We start from the raw sequence: 21,068 nt of genomic DNA, 5'->3' as shown, positions 1-21,068 counted from the left end.
CGCACCTAAGCAACATTTAGAAGTTCTTTTCAAATCTCAGTCTCAGATTATTCTCCTAGATTCACACCACACAAACATTTCTGCTCCTCAGGAGTTCTGTGATGTCCTTGTGCACACTCCCCCACAACAACTCCCTGGGTTTTCCAGGAATTGATGACCAGCCCATTCTTGCTTCGAACAGTATGAGATCAAGCCATACATGTTCTTTATCATTTCCAAGAAGGGTATTTCAAAAATACCAATTCCGTGTTTAAAATATTTTAAAAGCTCACAACATCAAAAGATTAGAATAAATGTAGATTCAGTTTATCACTAATTGAAACCATAACCGATTCTTTAGTGGAGCATCAATACAGGTCAACTTTCTTCCTTCAAAAAGGCCTTAATAAAGCTCCATGGGATACTCTAATATTCCTTATATTACAATTCGCTCCACTTTTCCTCAAAGAGATAAATTAAGCTCTAAGAAAACTAACAAAACTAACTAGTTAAGAAATTGAAGGGAATCTTAACTCCTAGGTTAGCTGATTCTTAGCCATTACACTCCAGTGTTCTTGCCTGGAGAATCCCGGGGATGGAGGAGCCTGGTGGGCTGCTGTCTATGGGGTCGCCCAGAATCAGACATGACTGAAGTGACTTAGTAGCAGCAGCAGCAGCCATTACAAACTTTTGTAAATTAAAAACAAAACTTTTTTTTCATATAGCAAAATGTGTTTTTGAGTTACAATAATTTCCATGTCTAGAAAGGCAGCTCCATATTAAGCATTCTCTGAACATTTTCCTATTAAGTGTGAAGAATGACAGCTGTCTTTATCGGTTGTTGTCCTGGACCATCTTCGAGGCTTTCCAGCCATCCTTGCCCCACCACCCCGCCCATCTTATCCGGCCCCGCCCATCCTGGCCGGCCCCGCCCATCCTCACCTGTCCTCGAAGCACACGGTGCACTTCCAGGCGCGGGTCCTCCTCAGGAACACCCGGCACTCGCTGCACACGCGGTGGCTGCAGCCCTGACACACGGCCCCCCGGTTCAGCAGGAGCCCCAGGGTCTGCTGGCAGCGGGCACAGGACTTCTCTTTGTACTCCTGGCTCACGCTCTTCGCGCCTTTCCACCTGAGATGCTGCAAGCGCGTCTTCAGATTCCTGTGGTACAGAGAGTTAAGTGGTAAGAACCAACTGAGTGGAAGGACAGAAGCCAGCCAAACCCCTATGTGGCAAGGGCCTCAACAGTATGGAGACACAGAAGGGGCTTTGCCATCCAGCACCCCCGGGTTCTAACACAGCTGTGCGAACCAGGATCTCCTGCCGTCTTCCGGAGCAGAGGCTCAGAGGTTTTCTCAGCTGTGAAAGCCTTACCTCCCAGGGTGGCTGTAAGGATGAAATGGCAAAGCATAAACACTCTGCCTGGCACGGAGGAGTCAGCTGCTGATTTTGTTCTAGGTTCATCCCTTTGTGTCCAAGCGGCATTATAATGGTAAAGAAAACAGTGAAAGAAGAGGGATATGCAGGAAAACGGCACCAATTCTAACATTCAAGACAGGGAATGATGTGTAAGTATACAGCATAGTCAAGGCTATGGTTTTCCCTGTGGTCATGTATGGATGTGAGAGTTGGACTGTGAAGAAGGCTGAGTGCCGAAGAATTGATGCTTTTGAACTGTGGTGTCGGAGAAGACTCTTGAGAGTCCCTTGGACTGCAAGGAGATCCAACCAGTCCATTCTGAAGGAGATCAGCCCTGGGATTTCTTTGGAAGGACTGATGCTGAAGCTGAAACTCCAGTACTTTGGCCACCTCATGTGAAGAGCTGACTCATTGGAAAAGACTCTGATGCTGGGAGGGATTGGGGGCAGGAGGAGAAGGGGACGACAGAGGATGAGATGGCTGGATGGCATCACCGACTTGATGGATATTAGTCTGAGTGATCTCCGGGAGTTGGTGATGGACAGGGAGGCCTGGCATGCTGCGATTCATGGGGTTGCAAAGAGTCGGACACGACTGAGCGACTGATCTGAACTGAACTGATACAGCATACACGCCTGATCTGAACTGAACTGATACAGCATACACGCCTGCTGTTGTTATAAGTGCCCCAACAAAGTTATTTAACTGATGTTATAGTTTTGCTACTATTTTTTATGGGTGGTCGGTTACTTTCAGTTCCTGTCCCTCCCAAGAAGATAGCCCTAGTGCAAATGTGTCAGTAGCTCAGTCATGTTTGACTCTTTTTGACCCATGGACTGTAGCCCGCCAGGCTCCTTTGTCCATGGGATTCTCCAGACAAGAATACTGGAGTGGATTGTCATGCCCTCCTCCAGGGGATCCTCCTGTCCCAGCGATGGAACCCAGGCCTCCTGCATTGCAGGCGGATTCTTTACCATCTGGGTCACCAGGGAAGACCCCTCTTAGTGCAAAGGGATATTACATTGAACCATAAAACATACCATTAGCCAGAATACTCTTTTATGGACTCTCTGTCACTTTTAGGATAAAGAAGCTAATCCCGAGAAACAAGCTTACAGCCAACTCTCGGTACCCTTGGAACAAAATATCCACGTTACTTTGTTGACATTCAAAACGATGCTTCTAAATCATTGAAAGATCTTCCATCACCAAAGAAAACTATTTTTTTTTTTTAAAGCGGAAGAAAGTGTAAGTACACTTGGACAGCTTTGGGATTACAAAGGAGGGTAGAAAAGGAACATTGTTACTTCCAGTTCACCCAGAAATTTCCTCTCCTTCCTCAAACACTGGGTGGTCCGAAGACTTGTTTTATATGTTTGTTTTTCTTGGCAGACTCTGAAAAAGAATTCTGCCATTAAAAACGCAATGAGATCAAAAGGCTATCCCATTTACTTATTTTCTAGACCTCACATTTTTCATAAACATCAATAAACAAAGCATCATTATATTAAAGATGCATCTTGACAGCTAACAAGAGACACGTGCTGATAGCCCAGGCCTGCTCTGTTAAGTGTTAAATTAATGGCAAACAGCCCGTGCCCTTCAGAGACAGAGAAGCTGTTCTCTGTTGACAAAGGAGTCTGGGAGCAGGCTGGGCAGGTTCAGACTTCATGCTCCCCATTTCCTCAGAGCTGGCTGGCAAGCAAAAGTAAGCAAAGAGAAGGCTCGGAATGGGCGCCAGCAGATCTGCTGTTTCTAAGCTGCTTTCTTTAGGCCTTCAATTACCACCAAAAATAATTTAGGAAAACCCTTAGCCAGAAGTCTTTCCCTTGAAAGGGTGTATGGGAAGTCTGAAGGTTTCCCTTGAACGATTCCTGCAAAGCAGACAACTGGACAGGCAGACAGACAAATAACTTATCACACAAAGGCATTGTTTTAAGTGGGGAAAAAAGGCATTCTTTCCCTGACCATCCCGAAGCTTAGTGACACAGCAAAGGTCACCTCCACCCACAGCCCTTGCTTCAGATTCTCGTCAGACAAGAGGCTGAATGCGGAGCAAATGGCATTAGCTAAGCAAGCAGCAAGACGCCAAGGAGAGATGGCCTCCAAGCAGAAAAAGCCAAAAAACACCAAGAATTCCACCATCTGTACGACCGCCTACCGTATCCTCTCCGCCTCCGTGTTTTGAACCTCCCGGTCCCGGTACAAAACCTGGAGGATGGCTTCACGTTCCGATTCCTGGAGGGAACCGAGGCTGACTTGCTGGGCCATTTCCGTCTCTTCTCAGACCCACGATGAAGTTCTACTCCATGGCCGTGCGCCCCAGTCCCGTGGATGAGCTCAGAGTCCAGCGACAGCGCCACGGGCTTTTGAAAGCACTCCCTCTCCTATTTCATTGGCAACAGTGTTGCTCGTAGCTTTTCTCCTCTTTTTAACTGGGTCACTCTTCTCAGGAGTTAAGTTAAGTTAAGTTAAGTTCCAAGGAGCTATCCCTCCGTTGGGATCATCGCTCCCAGAGCCTCATGCCATCTGCAGAGCCTTCTCCCCGGGTCCTGCCGCAGCCTCTGACATCCGGCTAAGTAAGAAGCGTATCTTTTTTCTGAGGTTTTGCCAGAGATTGTTATAAATTACGCAGATAATTTCTGCATAAGCAGAAGTAATCTCCAATCTGAGGGAATTTACAAACAGCAGGGGGAAGAGTATTCAGTGACACAGACATTAACCTTCCCCTTCATAGGTTTACAGGGAGCACTGATGATGGTTAGAGGCCCAGACAGCTCAGTACCTGTAGAAAAGACAACAAAAATAGCATCATTTTTAAGACAAAATGCTCTACAGACAGATCTTTGCATTTTTTGCTGTGATAATAATGTAAGATTTTAAATTTTATTAAATGGGACTTCTCATGTTTCTAAAAGCCTCAGACTTCCACACTTGAATTTTTCTGATATGAATTCTGTATCCTGAGTGGTCAGAGGCATGAAAGTCTATATTTAATGTGCTATTGTTTCGTTGCTAAGTCTTGTCTGACTTTTTTTGCAACCCCATTGACTGCAGCCCGCCAGGCTCTTCTGTCCATGGGCTTTCCCAGGGAAGACACTGGAGTGGGTTGCCATTTCCTCCTCCAATATTGAATGTACATCATCCTAATTGAAAATACTTTAGGATATCTACAATTTCATCTGTTAACTGCAATTTTTACAATTAACTTCAAAACTCAAAAAAATGTTTAATCAATTAAGGATCTATGAAGGGATATCACCACAACCTCTGTCTATCAGTTAGTTATGGTCTTTAACGGTATTTAGCAACAGCCTTCTGCGCGGGGTCTTATTTCTGCTTAATATGAGTTGGCAGGTTCTCCACTCCTCCTACTTACTTTTTCCATCAGTGACACTAGACACACAGCACCTTTGATCTGTTTCTTTCCCCAACCAAGATGGTATTGAATTGATAAAACATGGCAGTGAAAAGCAGAAAATGCAGATCTAATTAGTGTACTTTCTATAATGCCATTTTGTTATCAAATTTACATGAATTCCTTAGTAATAAGATGTCCTTTCAATGCTTTGGAAGCTAAACTCCCTTTGTTCAGCCTCAACAGGAATTCACATTATATTAATTTATGATCCATAGCAAATCAGTGAAAAAGAGGTTAATAGAACCCTAAGGGATCATTCCCTTTAAGCAGAGATTCTTTTCTCTTTTAATCTCTGGTTATCTGGTGAAGCTTCTGTATTTAAATGCATAAAATAAAATACATTATAACAAAGGAAATCAATTATACTGAAATATTTTAAATTATAATAATATATGTGGCCAGGGATGTATGAAATCTAGCAGTGATCTAACAGTGACTGTAATTTCAGAGTAGCAATGATTGCAAGCAATACTGAGATATCTGCAACAAGATGTGGAGACCACAAGTCTTGCTAATTCTATTGTGGTTTGTGACGAAATGCTAAACTTTAGTTACAAGTCAATGAAAATTAAGATATAAATTTTTTCACATCCAAGTTCGTGGGACTATAGGCTAAGGACCCCTTGGCTTAAGGAGCCTCTATTTGTCAGTTTCTCTGTTGTGAGGTGGGGCTACACTGGTGGCTCAGCGGCAAAGAATCCACCAGCAAGGCAGGAGACCCGGGTTTGATCCCTGGGTCAGGAAGGTCCCATGGAGGTGGAAGTACTGGAACAACCCACTCCAGTATTCTTGTCTAGGAAATCCCATGGACAGAGGAGCCTCAAGGGCTATAGTCCATGCAGTTGCAAAGACTCAGACATGACTGAGCACACAAACTGTTGTACGATAAGGTTAAAACAGTTGGCCCACCCAAATTGCAGAGGCTACATGAGGAGGAGGGAAGCCGGGGCTGCCAGGGGATGGTCCTGGCCTCCGCTCTCCAGCCAAGCATTCCCGAGTGCCTGCTCCCAAAAGGCCTCCCGTGTAGATGGCAGGAGAACCACAGGAACAAAGACTCGGGCTCCAGCCTCAGCAGGGTCAAAACCTCCTCCCTCCTAAGGTCCTGTTTCCAGGTGAACAGCAGAGCTTAGCTCCCCGAGGCTCTGAGTCTCTGGGGAAGAAGAAATGCTAGGAAACAGCTTGTTATCAAGTGCTAAGTGGGAAAGTGTCACCAACTTCATGGGCCTATTTCTTCTAAACGCATTCCTTGGTTTTTGTTGCTTCTCTCTCATTTCTAACCTATTAACCACATTACTGAATCAAGTACTGTCCTGTCTGTCTGATTCCCAAGTATTTTAAGTGCAGGTTTTTGCACTTGGCTCAAAACACACCAACTTTTTTGGAGAAGGAAATGGCAACCCACTCTAGTATTCTTGCCTGGAGAATCCCAAGGACAGAGGAGCCTGGTGAGCTGCTATCTATGGGGTCGCACAGAGTCGGACACGACTGAGCGACTTCACTTTCACTTTTCCTTTCATGCATTGGAGAAGGAAATGGCACCCCACTCCCGTGTTCTTGCCTGGAGAATCCCAGGGACGGGGTTAGGGTTGGAGTCACATAGAGTTGGACACGACTGCAGCGACGCAGCAGCAGCAGCAGCTCTGTACCAAACCCATGCCTGCGGCCTCACAGGGGCCTCTGCAGGGACGAGTGGGCACTCTTCCTCCCCCTAGTGGCCATCCACTGCTAGTTACAGAAAAGTCAAATTGAGTTGGTTTTTGGAATCCATCCGTCAGCCATTCATTAATTAAATATTGATCAAGCATTCAACAAGTGCCAGACACTCTTTAAGTGATTACGGTACAGGACTTAATGACTGATAAGTTACACCCTATCCCATTTCTAACAATACGATGTACGCTTAGTCGCTTCAGTCATGTCTGATTCTTTGCAGCCCCATGGACTGTAGCTCACCAGGCTCCTCTGTCCATGGGATTCTCCAGGCAAGAATGCTGGAGTGGGTTGCCATTTCCTACTCCAGAGGATCTTTCCAACCCAGGGATCAAACCCATGTCTCTTGCGTCTCCTGCATTGGCAAATGGATTTTTTACCACTAGGGCCACCTATAAAAGCACACAGAGGACAATTAAAGTCAGAGAAACAGTAGCAGCCAGAGTGAAAAGGAGCAGACAATTTCTGCCAGGAACCTACAGCCAAACAGTCCTGTACGTGAGCGCTGAGGCTGCCCTGGTGGCTCAGAACAAAACAAAACCCCAAATCGAAGTGGTGCATATAGTTCTGATAAACCGAAAGAAAACAAAGGGGTTCTCAAGGTGTCTTTAGGTCATGGAACAAAAAGTTCTGCAGTGGTTTGGCAGAAGTTGCAAAACTGTGCTTCATGTATCAGCATTATATTGATTTCAGATTAACTAAGGATGGAGCTTGTTGTTGTTCAGTCGCCAAGTCACGTCCGACTTGTTGCTACCCCATGATGGCAGCACATCAGGCTTCCCTATCCCTCACCATTTCTTGGAGTTTGCCAAGTTCATATCCAATGAATTGGTGATGCCATCCAACCATCTCATCCTCTGTCGTCCCCTTCTCCTCCTGCCCTCAATCTTTCCCAGCATCAGGGTCTTTTCCATGAGTCAGCTGTGCAAATCAGGTGGCCAAAGGACTGGAGCTTAAGTTTCAGCGTTAGTCCTTCCAAAGAGTATTCAGGGTTGATTTCCTTTAAGATTGACTGGTTTGATCTCCTTGCTTTCCAAGGATAGACCACCAAATTGTCATTCATTGAAATCCTTTCAAATACATACCCAAACATGGTGCTGTCTGGGGTTCCCAGTTGATGAGTATAAAGCTTAGAGAACTAGAGGTATGCATGTGCAGTGTTTATCTGAGTTGTTATTCTTGACTTTTAGAGATTTTGACTCTGGCTTCCATAAACCTTCAGTCGTTCAAGTACATGGTTGCTAACTACAATGAGGAAATCCTTCTATTATTGGATTGAAATGTACTTTTTTCCTTATCTTGAAGGATCTGTGTCGACATCTTCTCTATACAGGGTGACTTTTTGAATTGATGCAATCAGGACTGCATAGAGATCCCCAGGATCATTCATGTGACGAATAGATTCAAGGGATTAGATGTGGTAGACAGAGTGCTTGAAGAACTATGGACAGAAATTTGTAACATTGTATAGGAAGTGGTGACCCAAACCATCCCCAAGAAGAAGAAATGCAAGAAGGCAAAGTGGTTGTCTGAGGAGGCTTTACAAACAGCTGAGAAAAGAAGAGAAGCGAAAAGGCAAAGGAGAAAGGGAAAGACATACCCATCTGAATGTAGATTCCAGAGAATAACAAGAAGAGATAAGAAAGCCTCCTTAAGTGAACAATGCAAAGAAATAGAGGAAAACAATAGAATGGGAAAGACTAGAAATCTCTTCAAGAAAACTGGAGAGATGAGGAGAACATCTCATGCAAAGATGGGCACAACAAAGGGCAGAAATGGTATGGACCTAACAGAAGCAGAAGAGATTAAGAAGAGGTGGCAAGAACACGCAGAAGAATTATACAAAAAAATTTAATGACCCATGGTGGTGTGATCACTCACCTAGAGCCAGACATCCTGGAGTGTGAAGTCAAGTGGGCCCTAGGAAGCATTACTATGAGCAAAGCTAGTGGAGGTGATGGAATTCCAGCTGAGCTATTTCAAACCCTAAAAGATGATGCTGTTTAAGTGCTGCACTCAATATGCCAGCAAATTTGGAAAGCTCAGTATCACAGAAACCTAGGAGGAGGTTTTCTCTCTGATTTCCAGTGTCCTCCCAGTGTTCCTCCTGACCTGGTGGCTTAGACCTGCCACACGTTAGAGCCACAGGTGTTTCATCTTATCGGGATTCATTTCGGGTTTTCAGTGGGGGCAGTCCCATGCTTCCGTCTAGAAATTTGTGGAGTAGTTTTAGTTGTCATAGTGACAAAGAATTACCTTGCATTCCCATACAAATATTGGTTATCTTACCAGATAACTCAACTAGGAAAAAGGTATAATTATCTGATAATAGAATTTAACTCACAGAAACACGAAGTATATTTTGCAGGGTTTTAATATACTGGGTTTTGCAGAATGAAGCTATTGTGTAAACTGAGGGAAGACTGTACCTGGTTTCATTTACAATTGCTTACCATTTCAGGAAGTGGCATCACATAGGGCAGCATGGCTTGTATTAATAGTATTTGAATCACTAATGCTACAGTACTGGTAAGGATCTGCATCTGTAGATGTGAATCTACAAATCAATGTGATTCTAGGTATAAGAACATCTCACAACTTCACTGTGTCTTTTAATGTAGCTTATATTGAGAGTCCCTTGGACCACAAGGAGATCAAACCAGTCCATCCTAAAGGAAATCAGTCCTGAATATTCATTGGAAGGACTGATGCTGAAGCTGAAACTCCAATACTTTGGCCACCTGATGTGAACAACTGACTCATTGGAAAAGACCCTGATGCTGGGCAAGATTGAAGGCAGGAGGAGAAGGGGACGACAGAGGATGAGAGGGTTGGATGGCATCACTGACTCAATGGACATGAGTTTGAGCAAGCTCCGGGAGTTGGTGATGGACAGGGAAGCCTGGCATGCTGCAGTCCATGGGGTCCGCAAAGAGCTGGACATGACTGAGGAACTGAATTGAACTAATATGAATTATATTCTTATAATTTAATGTCCCTTTATTTCTCCTTTTATCACAGTAATGATATTGAATTATTGTTGTTGGTATTGAGGAAGGTAAATTATATTTTACATGAATTCCAATTCCAGATAGTAAAAGGTGAGCTACAAAATATTTCCTATAAAGAGTGAGCATTGGGTCTTTGGGGTTTAAGAACCACTGAAATTGAGGATCCAATGATTTTTCAGGTTGCTTACAAAGTAAACTGGGTGTATCATTCTCTTGTTCATTTTTTCAACATATTATTTTGTTTTAGAGGATGGAATGGGGAACATAGAGAACTTTTGTTGTTTTAAGTTGTGCTGGGCTTTTCACTTAATCGTGAATTTGCTTGTGCAATTCCAGGTCTGATTTCCAGGTTAACATTGCTCAGTGTTTCTCTTTCAATAGCAATTATCTAAATTATTTCAACTACATCTTTTCAGTCCTCTTGAACAAAATCTGGAGCTCTGTCTATACTTTATTCCTGTTATGTTGGCATTTAAATTTCTCTAAGTTTTACAGCAACAGCCAAATCAGAGATTTTACTCTGTAATCCATGTTCCAAATCACTCAAGATCAAATTCACTAAAACTTTTCTTAGCCTATAGTCTATTTATCCAAGACAAGGTGACCCCAGACTTATGATGATTTACTTATTCTTTTAATTATTTGTCTATTTGCTTATTTGTAGTGAACTCTTCCTAGTCAAAAGAGGTTTCTAGGGTGACAGAGTTTAGCAAGTCGCATGGGCCCATGGTAAATACCAAGAAAGTCAGAGAGAATTCCATCCACCTGGTGGCCTAGCAAGCTTAAGGTCCATCTTTAGGGATTCCGTTTCTGGTCCCCTATGCTGGCAGGAAACTAGAAGCCACACTGGCTTATTTTTCATATTATTCTAAACAGGGATGAGATAAACATACTTCTCTCTTGCAGGCTTGTGATTTCTTGGATGAGTCTAAATGGAGATGGTCGAAGAATTCCATGAAATCTATGCTAATCAGTTGGCATGTTCCTTGATGGAGTGAGGGGTGAGCGTGGCGTCTGTAACCCAAAGTGCTAATAGGAACAAGTGGGCCCGAGTCTGGCTGTGCCCACCGACCTGAGGGGCCCAGTGGGCACTACGGTGAGTCAGAGGCAGGCTGGCGACAGGGGAGGACAGGAGGATGTTCCCGGCTGAGCCTGGGTGGAGAAGCAGAGTTGCTCTGAGAAAGGACAGGACATCTCCGGAGTGAGGGACAGGCCACTGAACACGACTGAGGCAGGAATGCGTCCTTCCTCTCCCAGGACAGGAGCCCAGGTCTCCACCGCCTATAAACAGATTCTAAACTATGTGCAAGGTCTCTCTCACCCTGCTTGAGCTGGCCTCCTCCGACTTCTGCATCCTCAGTTCCCACAGAACGCCCCAACGCTCCCGCAGCAAACACATTCGAGACGGGTCCCTGGATACCCCGTGTACTCTTCTCTTTCCATACATTCGCTCCTGCTCTTCCCTGTCCCTACAAGGATCTAATTTACTCGGAGGCAGTGAGGGGAATGTGGTTTGAACATGGTGGGCAAGTTAGCAAGTCCCCTGGGATTTAATTTCCTTGGCTGTAAAGTAGAGGGAGGTGGCTCAGACAGTAAAAGAGTCTGCCTGCAATGCAGGAGACCTGGATTTGATCCCTGGGTTGGGAAGATCCCCTGGAGCAAGATATGGCAACCCACTCCAGTATTCTTGCCTGGAGAATCCCATGGACAGAGGAGCCTGGCAGGTTACAGTCCATGGGGATGCAAAGAGTTGGACGTGACTGAGCGACTAACACTTTCACTTTCAAACTGGATAGAATTATAGCATCCACTTCTTAGAGTCATTGTGAGCATTAAATGCATTTATGCATGTAAAGCACTTTTTTTTGGCTGTGCTGTGCAGCATGTGGGATCTTAGTTCCTCGACCAGGGATTGAACCCGTGTCCCCTGCATTGCGAGCACAGAGCCGAAACCACTTGACCACCAGGGAAGTCCCAACACAGAAAGTACTTAGATCATAGTGGCAAGCATATTATAAACAACCCACTGACACATGTTAACTGTGGTAGTAGTAACAGTATCAATAGGGACAGAGTAAAGGGGCAAAGTAAGTGATTAAATAGTTAATCCCACTGCAGCTAAGTCGCTTCAGTCGTGTCCGACTCTGTGCGACCCCATAGATGGCAGCCCACCAGGCTCCTCCATCCCTGGGATTCTCCATTCAAGAACACTGGAGTGGGTTGCCATTTCCTTCTCCAATGCGTGAAAGTGAAAAGTGAAAGTGAAGTCGCTCAGTCCTGTCTGACTCTTAGCGACCCCATGGACTGAAGCCCACCAGGCTCCTCCATCCATGGGATTTTCCAGGCAAGAGTACTGGAGTGGGGTGCCATTGCCTTCTCCGTAGGGGACTGTAAATAGAAAAACTATGGGAGACCCCCCCCCTGCCTTACTAAAACCATTAGTAAGCTAATGGTTACTCAAGAAAGCAGGTTTACTTAACCACAAAACCAAGCAGGCTTGCTTAGCAACAAAATCGTGCAACAGATGCATGAGGCATGCCCCCAAACAATAACACAACGGTGGCATGAGACCCACATCCTGCCCAGTGAGCTCAGTAGGACACACGCTCCGCACACATTAAAAAAACAATCATTTGTGGACCCAGCTTGACCATGTAGGGACAAGAAAAACCCCTTCTCAATCTGGAGGAGGAGTTGATGACGGAAACACAACATCTACTCAAGAAAGACAAAGAAGGTTTTCTCCCCCTCTCTACTTTTCCTTTGATTGTAAAGATGTAAGCCACTATATACTCAGGACATGGTACCCCCTTGCCCACTCGCTTGTAAGCCTTGTACGTACCCTGTTCTAATAAATCACTTCTTATCTATCACTTTGGGCTTCCCAGGTGGCGCTAGTGGTAAAGAATCTGCCTGCCAATGCAAGAGACATGAGATGTGAGTGCGATCCCTGGGTCGGGAAGATCCCCTGGAGGAGGGCTTGGCAACCCACTCCAGTAGTCTCGCCCGGAGAATCCCATGGACAGAGGAGCCTGGTGGGCTACAGTCCACGGGGTCACAAAGAGCCAGACACAAATGAAGCACTTAGCACACACACACGTCTATCACTTTGTCTCTCGATGAATTCTTTCTGTGCTGAGACATAAAGGAGAAGAGCTCTTCAGAGTCCCCTGAAACACCACCTAACGGTTTCATCATCATCATCATCATTATTCATTGTTAATCTTCCAGGTCGATTCATCACTAATTCAGGAACTTTCTCATAATTTTCAAGCACAATTAACTGCTCCTTCATTATGCCCCCTTTTCCTCTGTATATTTCTCTATCATGACTCTGACTTCTTTCTGATTCAAGTGTCCTTCTAGTGGTGACACTGGTTCTTAGTGATCCCTCATCACCCAGCAAATAGGTCCTTAATGTTTGGCTGGAGTTGAGAAACGCAGTGACCATTGTGACACGCGGGTTTGCTTGCCAAAGCAGGAAGCACGAATTCAAGTCGGAAGGAAGGATCATAGTCAGGTGAGCGAGCAACACGCATCTCAGAAAGCTCCAGGCTTCAGAAATCTGGAAAGCATCTGAAAATCTGAGGTCATTTCAGCATCTGAGAAGCATACTAAAAAGTATTTTGTTTTAATGATCTCGTGCAGAAATTCACAATCTCCTAGACCTGGTTTTTCTGCGATAATACTTAGTCACTCTCTCACACACCCAGTGAATTCTGAAACTGTGTTTTGGTCACAAACACTGGCGTCAGGTTCTGTCTTCATCCACATGGAGCTGTCTAGCCCCCAGTCTCTTTTCTCGATTGCATTTTTGTGATTTTGTAATGGTGACTGCCTTTGTTTTACAGCATCCCGCCATACCAACCAGTCTAATTTTACTTAACAATTAAAAAATAAATAAAACCTATAGTGTATCACCACTCTGAAGGAAAAAGTCGCCCAGAGCCACTTGGGGAAGCACTGCACAGCCAACCATCCCATCTCAGCATGAGTTCAGGTATCGGAGAAACTAGGATCAAACCCTAATCTGGAGTCATCTCAGTACAGTCCGAGAGCAACGGCTGGAATAAAGCAAGCAGGAATTGGAAGCAGTCCTCTCTGATCACCGTCCTCCCCTTCAGGAAGGCCCAAGAGCAGGAGTCAAGCCTCTTTTCTGGAATCGATAGGAACACACGCAGCAGAGGTGGGGGCCCCTCCTAAACCCAGCTCGGGGCTTCAATCCACACGTTTCCATCTCCTCTGTAGCCAGTCATGCCGCATCCCAGTGGAACTCTGCATCCAGGCAAATGCAGTTAGGTGGTGGTGATCGGCGTATTGACCCACAGCACTGATTTCATTGGGCTTCTGTGAGCCTCTCAGGTGCCATGGAGTGAGGACACCAAATTAGCAGGAGCCCCTCTCTGCAATCGAAAAGCTCGAATTCCAGCCAGGAAGTGGACAGGTGAACAAATAAGCGACGGCGTGACAGGGTGAGTGGAAGCACACAAGGATCTACAGGAGAGAAGGCTCGGGGGAAGGCTGAGATTCCCTCCATGTGGAGAGGGGAGAAATGGCTGGTGGGGAGGGGCAGTGCGTGGGAAAGACATTCCGGAGGGGAACGTGTGGGAGCCCCCCTTTGCCAGAGAAATGGAACATCTGATTGTGTGAATTCTGAAACCACACTTGCTTTTTTTTTTTCCCCTTGGCCTAACAGCCAAGATTGACTTCGGCTTTTCAGAGCTGACCAGGGGAAGAAAAGTACAAGAAATGTGAAACCCCGGGGGCGGGTAGAAGAAAGGGGGCCGGGAAAGGAAGCGCTCTTTATCTGCAGGCTCTTCCATCTTCCGGTCATCTGTGAGCAGCTGGTCATCGAATCACCCACCCCCACGCCCCGACCCCCGCCCGTGACGGAGAGGAGGGGCTGCGATCAGGCTCAGGCGAGGTGCCTGCGTATGAACACTGTCATCTCCGGCCAGACTTTCAATTCAAGCTAGAGGTCGAGCCCAGCGCTGAAGCCTCAGCCAAGCCCCTGCTCTCAGCCCCGCTCCAGAGCCAGCACCCCCGCTGCTGTGCCTTACCACAGCTGTTTCCTTGAGAAGCTGCAGTTTGCTTTTTTTTTTCTTCTGAATATGGCCACAGTACTTTCTACCTAGAATGCAGGGTCGAAGTTGCGCAGCTCCACAGACCCCGCGGATTCACCTGAGAGTGTCATCTCTCTTTTTAGCTCGTGGAGTGTCCTCACAGACGTCCTCGACAGCCGCAGGGACCACTGGTTCGTCCACACTAAGCGGGTGAAGGCAGGGCGCTGCTCACTCGCAAAGGCGAGAAGATTCACCTGGTGTCCCTCAGGAATGGCATGGGAATGGAGATGAGCCTTTAGAAACTCTTTGTGTCTCTGGTCTCTGAGCCAGAAGTAGATTTTCTCAGAAGCCAGTGACCTCGGACTTCAGGCCTCACCTGCCAGGCCCCGGACTTGACCTTGTGTTATAGTATCTGTTTCCTTAAAGAAGGCTCCAGGCATCATGTAAGCTTCAGGTCCCTCAAAACTCTGTCCTTAATATATGACATTGTGCATATGTGGGCTTAACTCTAGAAAACTTGACATCTAAACCGAGACAGGAGAGGGCTGGAAGTCTCTTCTGGAAAGGCCCCCACCACTCTCAGTGGAGTCTAGGCTTTCTCATTCACATAAATATCTTGCCACCAAAAAAAAAAAAAAACAAAAAAACCCAAGTGCTTTTTCAGAATCAAAGCTAAACACTACAATAGAAACCCATGATATTTCAGACTTAAACTTGATCTTTTCTTGTGGATGGATAAAGAAACGAGAACTGATATTATTATCTTGTTCTTTATATGAGGTACTACTCATAATCGTTGCTATAATTTTTGTTGTACCAACCCCTACTATTTATTTACCACTTACTCTGGACCAGAAGGCTTGACACGTTCCTTGCACGAACAGTCTCAGTCGTCGTTACAGCCTTAGGCCATCAAGACACCCATTTTACTGACGAGCAGAGTGAGGCTTGCAACAATTCAGTACTTTACCTAAACTCACACTCTAATCTGGGTCTGTTTAACTCCAAAGCCTTATGCTTTGTTTAGACAGAAAAGTTAAGAATTTAGAATCTTCTACTGTCTTGGCTAAATAATCTTTTTGATACCAATTCTAACTTCTTAGTAGATATTTGGGCTTCCCAGGTAACGCTAGTGGTAAAGAAGCTGCCTGCCGATGCAGGAGACATGGGTTCAATCCCTGGATTAGGAAGATCCCCTGGAGGAGGGCATGGCCACCCACTCTAGTTATTTTTGCCTGGAGAGTCCCATGGACAAAGGAGCCTGGCGGGCTACAGTCCATGGGGTCACAAGAATCCAACACAGCTGAAGCGACTTAGCACAGTAAGATACTTAATCGCTAACATGTATTTTCTTGTCATAATCTCTCCTTTTGTCAAGAAGTTCTATTCCGGGGCTAAAGAAGCTGAATTGCAAGACATTTAAATTAGACTCCAGCTAACTTAATTTTTAAAATTATATTTATGGTCCACCTCCAGACTAGAGATTATGGGGGATGAAAAAAGTCAGAATCTGTGAAGTAAATTCAGAGCAAAATAGTAATAAACTGTAGGTATAAGAATGTACAGACCAAAAAGGAAACCAAACGACGCTCATCACCTCCTTTGAAAAAATTCACACCATACAGCTTTGGGAGAGTGTTTTTCGGTGTGGATTGGTTTCTTAACTAACTCTAAAGTATTCCTCCATTCCATTTAAATCATTCTTAGCCTGCAGTTACAATGTATACTATTCAACAAAATGACAAGTCATCCTTTGTCTAATTTCTCATTGCTGTTCTCTCCCATGTTTTCAAAGTCATCAGTGTAAGAGAAGTTATATTAACTGTAACCTCTACCCACCCCACCCTTAAAACAACCCACCAGAAGGGCTGGACTCGGATGCTTAGCCTACCTTTGCCTCAGCTTCAAGAGAGGAGACCAGGGGAGCTTGCTCTGGGGAAGGAAGTCAAGCTTTCTTTGAGTTAGAACCACTGACGTGCTTCTTTCCTTCCGGTGGGCTGGGCGGGCGCTGAGAGCCTCTGTGGCTACCAGCTCTGCGTCACCAAGGACCCCGGGGACAAAGCCACCTGGAGCCACACCCAGGCGCTCTTGAAGGCCAGCAGTTTACATTTTTAGCTGGAGGAAAGACCACGCTATGCTACCGAGGTGTTTCACTCAAGCAAGGAAACCCGAAAGGAAACTGGAGGCTTCAATTAGTCAAACGTTCCCACCTTTGCGAGAGGTTTCTCATTGACCTCAAGTGTAAATGACTCGTGTCATCACAGCTCAAACAGCAGCTGTTAACTCAAGAGTCAACTTATAGCAAGACTGGCCTGGACTTTTGGGGGTAAATTGTATGGAAGCATAGCGTACATATGGGGCTTCCCAGGTGGCACTGATGGTAAAGAACCCGCCTGCCTATGCAGGAGACACAAGGGATGTGGGTTCGATCCCTGGGTTGGGAAAATCCCCTGCAGGAGGGCACGGCAACCCACTCCAGTATTCTTGCCTGGAGAATCCCATAGACAGAGGAGCCTGATGGGATACAGTTCATGGGTTCGCAAAGAGTCAGACGTGACTGAGCAACAGAGCACACACAGCCCACATATGGAACATGACACAAATCATAGGAACAGCTGGATAAATTCTCCCAAAGTGAATTCATCCCTATCGAGAAAAGCAGCTGCTCTGAATGACAAAAACGTGCACCTTACGAGCAGCACCTTCCTAACCAGCACTCGGACCACTGTCCCCCCGACTTCCCTCCCCTTCAGTGACTCTGGAATCAGGCTGCCCCATCCACCTGGTCCCAGCGTGGTGAAGACATGGGGCAGAGCCATAGCAAAGCTGCAATGGTCATGGATGTGAGCGACAAATACACCTCCGTTGTCATCACCCACCAAGAGTCTAGGGTCATTTGTTTTTGCAGCTAACCTAGCCTATGCTGACTGGTGCAGTGTGTGCATGATTTTATATACACAGAACGGATACACTATTTAATAACCATCACAGCATGAAGATCAGGCAGTCAAGGACTTCCCTGGTGGTCCCGTGGTTAAAACTTTGTGTTTCCAATGCAGGGGGCATGGGTTTGATCCCTGGGTGGGGAACTAAGATCCCACATGCTGCATGGTGTAGCAAATAAATAAATAAATACTTCACTAAAAAAAAAAAGAAAGAAAATCAGCCAGTCAGAAGAAGCGCCCACTGTGCCCTGAGTTATCCTTTAGTTGTTGGGTCTTGGGGATGAGGGGTGGGGGCCAGGACTGGGAGGAAGAGAGACCCAAGGGGTTCAGAGCAACAGCCACTAGCTGTTGGTACAGAGGTATTTCAGTGCCACTGTGCCTGTTTCCCAGATGACAGCAGACCTAAATAGAGGCATTTCTCAGCTCTTCTCGTGAGCACACGATTTCTCAGCACAGGATTCTTACCTTAGATGTGTGTTAGACACAAGTTTATTTTCTTCTCCATTAAAACATTACAGTCTTCAGGCTAGAGTATTTTGCAACTGCTGTCTTCATCATCATACGTATCATCATTATTAGTGACTTGGCATGACTCCACTGCACATCTCAGTAACACACCCCTAACCTCAGGGAAAGGAAGGAAAACCTCGAACATACGCAGGATAAGATTTGGATGCCAAAGGGCTGCAGAGCCCAGACAACACCAGGAGACACAACTGTGGCTGTGGATATCATTTGTTGAGGTGACATGGCTAGGATTATTAGGCCCACACTTGCTAAATAAGGCATTGACAATACCAATCCTTATTTCCAAAGAATGTATTTAACAGATTCACTAGAAACAAAGAAAGCACACAACACCTGCCAACCCATGGCTAAGCCCCAAATTGAAAAACAAACCCAAGATCCAACCCACTGACTGCACGAAAACTAAACGTTATTCTAAAATCTGGCTGAACACGGGAGATCCGTGAGCAGTTCTGAGTCAGTGTGTTTATACTCCAGGACTTCTGATGGACATTCATTCTCGGCAGAGCGGAAGTGCTAGTCACCTGCCAGCTGCCACAGTGATTGTAAATTCCTTAGCCCTAACAAAGTTTACATCAATTGGGCAGAACACAACACTTGCACTGCATTGTTGTAAGCACTACAACATCACTGAGCCTAGAATTCAAGACCTCACACTGACAAAAACTAGATTTTCAAATTTTTCCATACAGACCATATCCTAGTCAACTCTGCAGCTTCCACTGCAGTTCACAGACTGCCACAAAGTGAGTGCTCACTGCATGTGTGCTAAGTGAACACACAATCCTGAAGATAAACAGACCAATTTGTCCATTTCTGGGGCAGACTCAATATAACTATGACTGTATGAAGATAATATAACTATCCGTGTATTAAGATCACTGAATGAATATTCTTTGACAGTTAAAACTGGAGAGTAGAACCAATGCAGATAAGCTGAAGTCATGTCAATTTTTTTAAAAGTTCACAGTCACATGTTTTCTGTTGATTTATGCACATGCTGGTGACTTTCAGTCACAATATAACTTAAGATGGAGTAGGACATGGCACCCCACTCCAGTATTCTTGCCTGGAGAATCCCATGGACAGAGGAGCCCAGCGGGCTACAGTCCATGAGGCTGCAGAGAGTCGGACACAACTGAGCACACACATTATACTGTCTGTGTGATTCCAAAGTATTATCAATGCCGTATCCTAGCAGCCATTCAGGATGCTCACTTGAATCAGGAAATTCTTAAAAGGCTGTGGAGCAATTTAGAAAAGAGGTCTCAAAGCTCACTCAGAACCTGTCCGCTCCTGCTTTGCACATAATTCTAACACACTCAGCTAGTGGGCCTCTGAGGCCTCCCTATGGAAGCAGAAGAAAATCAGAAGAGGGAAAAGGCCCCTGCCTGGCTGAAGAGGGTAGTGCCGCTGAGGAGCTGGAACTGGGCAGGTGGGGTCAAGTGACCAAGAAGGGCACCTAAAAAGAGATCTTGGGATCTCAGGAGAAGCTAGATGTGGGGAAGACAGAACAGAAATGGCAGGCTTAGCATCCCATGTAGACTGAGGCTTGAGGCTGAAACACTGGGAAAAGTGAGTGGAAGCCAGACTCGGAGAAGCAGAAACCAGGTGTGAGAGAGCAGCCTGTTGCCACCCAGCAGGTCCTCTTGGTCAGGTCAAGTGTCCAGGGCAAGGCAGCCTTGTGTCTTTCACCCTCCCCTCTCCCCTATCCCACAAACCAGGAAGGTGATTGCATTTTCCTCCACTCCCAGTTCTCTGCAACTGGGTAGGAGGCAGAACTAATGTGTGGGAAAATGATTCTTTTAACACATTTTAATTGTGTGCTTACCACAGGCCAGGTACAATCAAAGGGGCAGGGGATCCATTAGTCAATCAATTGGATTTCTGCCAGCATGGAACTTAGCTTCTATAGCGTAAGAAACAAGGGTTGCAGATGAATTGAATGTGGGTGCTGCAGCTTAATTCTGCAAAGTCTCAGGGTCCCCTGGTCAAATCCTTCCTAGGAGGATGGGAAATGGTTTTTAGCTACTGGGCTTTGGAGAGGGTGTGGTAAAAACAACAGAAACCGCAGCCCCCAAAGCCAAAGTTTTTAACCTCAGATCGCGTGCAAGCTGATACACCTATCCCAGCCCTTCTTGGAGAGCCACTGAGAATTGCCCAGGGCAACCACTAATTTTTATAAAGACGCTTGTCTACAAGTTAAAGGTATGCCTACATCATTCTGGTTAAGGCTGCCAGGAAGTGTGCAGCATTTTACAACATTTTCTACCCCAAACAATGTTTTAATGGTACTTGAAGGGGAAAAAAAAAATTATATGGAAAACCTACTTCCCCAAAGGTAAGCTTCGTTCAGATCTAAAGTTTCCTAACTCCGGAACCCCCAAGGGGGCCGCAAACAATATCTCAGACAGCCCATCACGTTCCGAAATCACTTTACTATTTGTTACTAGGTGTCCAAACCGGCTTACTTGTTCAAGCGAATCCAACAGGGTACAAACTTCAGGGAGGGGCCAGGACAGCCCTTCCCCTCCCGGCCTGACTTTTTCCAGTTTGTTTTGTTTTAGCTAAGGCTGTTGGAAGAGACTCTTGAGAGTCGCTTGGACAGCAAGGCGATTCAACCAGACAGTCCCAAAGGAAATCACTTCTGAATATTCATTGGAAGGGCGGATGCTGAAGCCGAACCTCCAATCGTTTGGCCACCTGATGCGAAGAACTGACTCATTGGAAAAGATCCTGATGCTGGGAAAGACTGAAGGCGGGAGGAGAAGGGGACCACAGAGGATGAGATGGTTGGATGGCATCACCGACTCAATGGGCATGAGTTTGAGTAAACTCCACTGAGTTGGTGATGGACAGGGAAGCCTGGCGTGCTGCAGTCCATGGGGTCGCAGAGAGTCGGACACGACTGAGCGATTGAACTGAACTGTCCAGGGAGCTGCCGGGACACCCTGGTGGAGGGAAGGTGTCCCCGAGGAGCGCGGCTCCCTGA

General features: G+C 45.8%; 1 protein-coding gene across 2 annotated transcripts in view; it reads right to left on the bottom strand.

Annotated features, from left to right (window-relative positions):
- SYTL3 (synaptotagmin like 3) overlaps positions 1 to 20,983 on the bottom strand; it is a 100,126-nt gene extending 79,143 nt beyond the window's left edge. Inside the window, exons 1-3 of one of the 2 annotated variants that reach the window (XM_070796455.1) lie at positions 20,548 to 20,983; positions 3,560 to 4,183; positions 922 to 1,140 (exon numbers count right to left, since the gene is read on the bottom strand). In XM_070796455.1, the coding sequence (XP_070652556.1) occupies positions 922 to 1,140; positions 3,560 to 3,669 (329 nt within the window). In that variant the 5' untranslated portion in view covers positions 3,670 to 4,183; positions 20,548 to 20,983. Of the gene's footprint in view, positions 1 to 921; positions 1,141 to 3,559; positions 4,184 to 16,494; positions 16,627 to 20,547 lie in introns of those variants that run through there. The other variant, XM_019967649.2, reaches the window with a different exon arrangement.
- Positions 20,984 to 21,068: the final 85 nt, after the last annotated feature.

The sequence above is a fragment of the Bos indicus genome, chromosome 9 (genome assembly GCF_029378745.1).
Source record: "Bos indicus isolate NIAB-ARS_2022 breed Sahiwal x Tharparkar chromosome 9, NIAB-ARS_B.indTharparkar_mat_pri_1.0, whole genome shotgun sequence".
NCBI lineage: Eukaryota > Metazoa > Chordata > Mammalia > Artiodactyla > Bovidae > Bos > Bos indicus.
This window is presented reverse-complemented; position numbering and strand designations above follow the sequence as displayed.